We start from the raw sequence: 7,076 nt of genomic DNA on the forward strand, positions 1-7,076 counted from the left end.
ATCAATTAAGTGGATTAGAAAAAGCTGTGATGAAGCGGCGACTTGTCCAGGGTGTACCCCGCCTTCCGCCGCATTGTAGCTGAGATAGGCTCCAGCGCCCCCCGCGACCCCGAAGGGAATAAGCGGTAGAAAATGGATGGATGGATGGATGGATTAGAAAAAGCTTTGATTAATTGCTAATTGTTTAGTGAGTATAAATTAAAAAAAAAATCAATTCTGAGTGCCAGGAACTTTAATACAAGGACATAGTTTCCACACAGCCGCTGCAATAGAGCGCACATGAGAGCGGTGTGTGACGGACAACTTTAAAAAAATATATTTTTATTAACGCACATGTTTGTTAAAAGTGGCAAGCAGAAAATAATTTTCTCTATTTCAAGTATTTGCTCCAAAATACACTTTAAGGCTGTAAAGTGTGTTTTATCTTGTTACTTGACTACTCAAACAATAATCGATAGATTACACGATTACTAAAATAATCGATAGCTGCAGCCCTACTTTTGTCCTTCAAAACAGAGCTTATGAAAAATTCAGACCAGTGTAAAGATTTTACAAAATTCCACCTTCAGCATTTATACCTGTACGGGTAAAAAAGTGAGCTTTTTGACTTGTGTCATAAAAAATGTGTGATATTTTTTAATGTATTTAAACCGTATTTAACAAGTAATTAATTCATTGTTTTTTATGTTGTTTTTTCAATGCAAACCAATTCCTTTGTATTGATGGTACTTATTTTCTCGACAATGACAATTAATAATTGTTATTCTATTGATTTACAGGTGGCACAGGCATTAGTGCATGTGCCTCACAATACAAAGGTCCTGAGTAGTCCTGAGTTCAATTCCGGGCAGTGACATGCGGTGAGGTTGATGGCTGGTGAGGCACTGACTTCATCACAGTCAGATTTACAAACATATGAACCCTAAAGAGTATCTTATTCACCATTTGATTGGCAGCAGTTAACGGGTTGTGTTTAAAAGCTCATACCAGCATTCTTCCCTGCTTGACACTCAGCATCAAGGGTTGGAATTGGGGGTTAAATCACCAAAAATGATTCCCGGGCGCGGCGCCGCTGCTGCCCACTGCTCCCCTCACCTCCCAGGGGGTAATCAAGGGATGGGTCAAATGCAGAGGACAAATTTCACCACACCTAGTGTGTGTGTGACAATCATTGGTACTTTAACTTAACTTTAACTTTACACATACAAACTGTAGCACACAAAAAAGCACATTTAATTAAAAAACATTATTATGGTCTTACCTTTACTTATAAGTGCGGGAACAGTGGTGTTCGTGTTGGAGGAGTTGTGAATGAATGAAATATGAAATCCGTGCTGCAGTCTGCAGGTGTACCTAATGTTGTGTCCCTGCAGTCGTTCGCGGCTCCTCCGGCGCGAGCATTGTTGTTTTTGCACTTTTTGGCTTCTTGTTAAGTAACTTTTTTTGGGTGGATTCGGTCTTGCACGCGGAGGGTTTGGGTGTGGGCTTTGGTTGGTGTGGCGCTCCCGTCCATTCTGTGCGGGGGTGCATTAACCGGCACCAGGAGGCGGGATTACTGCGAGCCTCACACAGTGCGACTTCGCAGCAGTTTTATGATTGCTCAGCACAAGAAATACTTTACACACATACAGTTGTTGACAAAATACACTGTACATTATATACCTCAGCTAACTAAACTATGGAAATGTATAATATAGTTCATATAGCAATACGGTCTCACTGCACAGCAGGCCAGCAGTTAGCAGAGTCATTGCGCAATCCATGTTGAGGCACAACTCAGTGACGTGCCTCAACTGGCTGCTGATCACCACACAGTCTCTTCTCAGTATTTGAACGGCAAATGTGAAAATTCAGCGAGTTTGAATAAAAATAATCGAAAACTGGTGAAGTTAAATGGAAAATAACTTTATAGTATAATCACTGAATACATATAACAATTTAATTAATTTGTTTTCGTTTTACATTTTTTTTCTTTCCATGATGCCTCTAGTGACCGCACGTCACTGATTCCGGGCTCGGGATCTTTCTGTGTGGAGTTTGCATGTTCTCCCTGTGACTGCGTGGGTTCCCTCCGGGTACTCCGGGTTCCTCCCACCTCCAAAGACATGCACCTGGGGATAGGTTGATTGGCAACACTAAATTGGCCCTAGTGTGTGAATGTGAGCGTGAATGTTGTCTGTCTATCTGTGTTGGCCCTGTGATGAGGTGGCGACTTGTCCAGGGTGTACCCCGCCTTCCGCCTGAATGCAGCTGAGATAGGCTCCAGCACCCCCCGCGGCCCCAAAAAGGGACAAGCGGTAGAAAATGGATGAATGGATGGATTTACAGGTGTTGATTTAATTTTTAACAGTGTAGAGATGTAACGATTACCAGTATTAATGATAAACTACGGTGAAACTCCCTACAATTAATATTACGGTTTTAAAAGAAAATGATCGTAAAACAGTGACTGATAAGCGAACTTTGATTAACAGACAGATCTGTGATACTAATCATTTACTGGAGAAGCAAGTGAGTGTGCCAATGGCTGGCTGGCTAGCTCAAATGAATACAAGACACATGAACGTCTTTCCCCATTAAGAAACATGATACCACATCTATAAACACAATGCTGTCTGAGCAACTAAGATATTCAATTCTGTAAATTGAACCTACAGGTTGTGATAAGTATATACGCAGAAGAATATGACACACAGGTGTCTACAACAGGAAGTGACATCACTTAAACCGGACGTTTAACAGTTGTTTTGACTTTATCATTAAAAACACTCTAAAACCTTTACAAATTAAAACCATAGATGATACACATATCCAAACACTCAAATGAAAATCATATGGCTCTTAAGTAGCCAGAGCAATTCGATCTAATCACTATACTACCAACCATTTACCGATACTACACATAGTGTCATTACTGTCGATATTTGAATTGATTGGCCCGCATCTGTTTACATTAAATAGCTCTAACTTAGCGGTTAGCATGGCTTTTTGTATAACCCCTACAGTGTGTATGTAGTGTTGCATGGTTAGCTATTCATTGTCCTCTAGCGATAATGATACTTTTTGGAAACATAGTTTATTTGCCACCATGGAGGTGAGGATTAGTGACTTAGAAGCAGCTTCACACTGTGCAGGGAAAATAGTCGCGTTCCACTGCGGTTAAACTACATTGCATTGAGGATGTGTACGTTGTAGCTTGTCGCTGTTAAATTTGCAGAACACAGCTAAAATGTGTCATTAACATGCATTACCACGATATGACGATGGATTAAAAAATCTATTTATATCGTGTATCGTCTATATCGTTTTTATTTTGTAAAGCAAAATAAAAACACAGCAAAAAGGCATTAAAGAGCTTAAAGTATTATGTATTCAGTATTTATACATCAGCCTATTGCTTAGAAAAATCCACACAAACGGCTTATGTAAGTGCAATGTCAACAATGTGAGATAAGTGTGGTGTACGCAAATGTAGACCAACCAATGCAATTTCATAATCTGAAAAAAAAACCTCAGGTGGAATATTGTGTATGTTGTTGTGTCTGTTTGAACACAGCTGCACACTTGTGCAGGGTATATGTCATCACATGATGGGCCCAATAATATGGATAAATGAGCAAGCCCAAAACCCAACAAAGTCAGATTTCCATAGGGAGTAGATGCTGGTCTGAATTCAGTCCCTTGGGCAGGTCTCATGGTTACACTGCATATCATACAACACCAAGCTAAACAATGTGAAGGTTTTGTTCAGCTATCTTATATTTTGGCATCTTTAATGTTCAAAATGTATAAAAGTTTGGACACATGGGCTAATAATATTTTGATGGTTTAAATGACTTATGTGAATGACTTAGTAAATGTTTGGCTTTTTCTTGGACCATGCAACTGGCACTTAACTTGTTCCAGGTCCATCAGTTGGCATATATGTTATGAAACATTAATGTTTAGTTATCTTGTATTTAAGAGAAAACCTGTCACTGACATTGACTGATTGATTAAATGTTCTCATTTCTCCTCAAGCTCTGGGGACTATCTCAGACCTTGTTTGGGAGCTGTTGCTTGCAAGGCTCCATCTGTGCAAACATCACTCAAATGAAGGCAACATTAAAAACTTACCATATGCCAAACTCTGCAGTGCAAATACAACCAGTAGGAAAGGCAGAGTCGGGGGATACTCCATTATATTTCATTGGAAGGTGAGGGAGTTCTCCATAAACAGTCTGAAACTCCACACACAGCTCACAAGCTTGGATGTTCACGTTAAATCAGAGTTGAGACAGCCCGAGATAACTTTTTCAACCTTCTGCAGATCTCCATGTAATCCAGCGGACGGTGCGTGAAAAGCAGACCGCAGGTGATGACAGGACGGGCGGCTGCGGGCTGCAGACAGCCGTCGGTCGGTCGCCGGATAACCCTTTTGTCGCTTGTTGGCAAAACATAAACGGTCACGGCAACAGTACATTGAATCCCCGGGTTGAGACGAAACGCCGTTTAAAAACACAGCATCTTGTCTCTCTACATTCCTTCCGTCTCAGTTTGCAACGGCACTGACTGACTTACTACGAGCCTCAAAACGCAAGACCAGTTCACGCAACAGTCAAGCGTGATTAAGTAAACTGCTTCCTGCAATCTTTTCAGAATGAATGCCAAGCAAACGAGGGATTTCCCCCCTTTTATTTGATTTCGGTGAGAACATGTACCACAAAACAGTTTTTTTTATCAAGATGCTTGTCGTAACCTATACAGCACTTGAAATATTGTTATGATTTGTTTCCCAGCGCGTGACAAATATTATTTTATTTTGAAGGAACCCCCTTCACCTGGCGTTACTTCCGGCAACCAACTCTGATTGTACAACTAGTACATGTATCATGCACTGCCAGTCAGTGTAATTTAACAGAAATATAATTGTTTTAACAAAGGCTTTAAATACAACCTATTGTTTGTTTCGAAATAATTAAAATATTTTCCCATACTGTTGTTCTCTTTAAAAGAAAAAAAAAACATCAAGGGTGGGTATATATATATATATATATATATATATATATATATATATATATATATATATATATATATATATATACGAGGTTTATACTTTATACAGTGCTCAATACTGGGATGAAATAGCCCCTGTGTTTTTTCCTGACCTAACGTCCATCCATCCATCCATTTTCTACCGCTTAATCCCTTTGGGGTCGCGGGGGGCGCTGGAGCCAATCTCAGCTACAATCGGGCGGAAGGCGGGGTACACCCTGGACAAGTCGCCACCTCATCGCAGGGCCAACACAGATAGACAGACAACATTCACACTCACATTCACACACTAGGGTCAATTTAGTGTTGCCAATCAACCTATCCCCAGGTGCATGTTTTTGGAGGTGGGAGGAAGCCGGAGTACCCGGAGGGAACCCACGCAGTCACGGGGAGAACATGCAAACTCCACACAGAAAGATCCCGAGGGATTGAACTCACGACTACTCAGGACCTTCGTATTGTGAGGCAGATGCACTAACCCCTCTTCCACCGTGCTGCCCCTGACCTAACGTATATGTGTATATATATATATATATATATATATATATATATATATATATATATATATATATATATATATATATGATATGCTTTACAATTGTATGTAGATATTGATATTTTGGGGGGGATTTATTATAATAATTGTATTGTAGTTCTCTCTTTATTTACTTGTTTCTTTCTTTATTTTCTAATATATTACATTCATTGTAAATATTGTTAATTTCTTAAAATAAGAAGAAGCAATGTTTGAGGAATAGACATTGTATAATTTTTTTTAACCATTGCAATAAAGAAAAACATTTTGATAGATGTTTTCAGGCCATTTCTACGCTTACTCGCTGCGCGTACACGTCAGCAGCCAAGAGGAGCTTTAGTAACATGTAACCTGTCTTGAAAAAGCTGTATTATTATTTTCATACCAAATAATATATTGCGAGAATAATTTTGAATCAAGAACCGATTGTGAGTTGAATTACCTCCCCAAGAATCGGAATTGAATCAAATCAGGAGTCGTAGGATTCACATTCCTTGTATCAAAAGTGCAGCTCAGGAGCCATTTCAGGACCCCAGCTTGTTTTTATTGGCTCATGGCAGGTTCTAAAAATAGGATTTAATAGGATCACTACTACAACAGCAAAAGGAAGAAAGAGCAAAACTGCAAGAAAGATGCTACAGATTAAAATTATTATACATTTGTTCATTATTAAAAAGCTGTTTTATACATGACTTCTTAGCATATTGACATTAGATATTGACACACTTCACTTCATTTCATTCATTACACAGTTTTCAACTTTCCTCCTCAGCCACTTTGTCCATTGGCGAAACTCTGTTGCGTCTTCTTATTGTTATGTTTTGGCTTTATGTTGTTGTGTTGTGGCATTTGTTCTGTCTTTTTATTGGCGACTATAGCTGTTTATTAAAATGAGAGTAGTAGCAGGTCAACCACTCCTAATTTAACCTGAAAAGATTTGGTTGCGCTTAATTTCTCAGGTAAATCTACTGTTAATTCAACCTAAAGAGATGTTGGTTGCACTTTTTTTTTTATATTAATATTTTATGATTTTTAAATTGAAAAACAACAGCAAAGACCGCAGGTAAATCTACCGTTAAAATGTTAGTTAATGTATTTTATTAAAAATGTCTTGAGAGCAGAAAAAGTTTCCACTTATTCAGGGGTGGGCAAACTACAGCCTGAGGGCCACATCCGGCCTGTTAGTCTCTTTAATCTGGCCCGCCAAATATTAAAACAGAATTGAGCAAAGATCTGTTTTGATAATTGCCACAACAAAATTGATACTGGACTTCGACGCACTGGCAAAAAAGAGTGATTAACCACACTGCTCCCACTTAAAGAGAATGTGAGTGTTTACCCTTTAATACCATCTGTATGTTTCTTTGATTTTCTGATATGATAGTGTTGAAAATAGATGTATTATGATTAAAATTACCCATTTTTGAGAAGCCTACTCTTAGTTCCAACAGATATGATATGCGTGCTCGCCCGGCCAGTCTGTCAAATTTCAAAAGCCAATTTGGCC

General features: G+C 39.0%; 1 protein-coding gene across 5 annotated transcripts in view; it reads right to left on the bottom strand.

Moving 5' to 3' along the window:
- Window positions 1–4,562, bottom strand: part of robo3 (roundabout, axon guidance receptor, homolog 3 (Drosophila)) — a 204,523-nt gene extending 199,961 nt beyond the window's left edge. For all 5 annotated transcript variants that reach the window (XM_061963271.2, XM_061963268.2, XM_061963267.2 and 2 more), the window contains exon 1: window positions 4,117–4,562. In XM_061963271.2, the coding sequence (XP_061819255.1) occupies window positions 4,117–4,180 (64 nt within the window). In that variant the 5' untranslated portion in view covers window positions 4,181–4,562. The remainder of the gene's footprint in view (window positions 1–4,116) is intronic.
- Window positions 4,563–7,076: the final 2,514 nt, after the last annotated feature.

The sequence above is a fragment of the Nerophis lumbriciformis genome, linkage group LG09 (assembly GCF_033978685.3).
Source record: "Nerophis lumbriciformis linkage group LG09, RoL_Nlum_v2.1, whole genome shotgun sequence".
NCBI lineage: Eukaryota > Metazoa > Chordata > Actinopteri > Syngnathiformes > Syngnathidae > Nerophis > Nerophis lumbriciformis.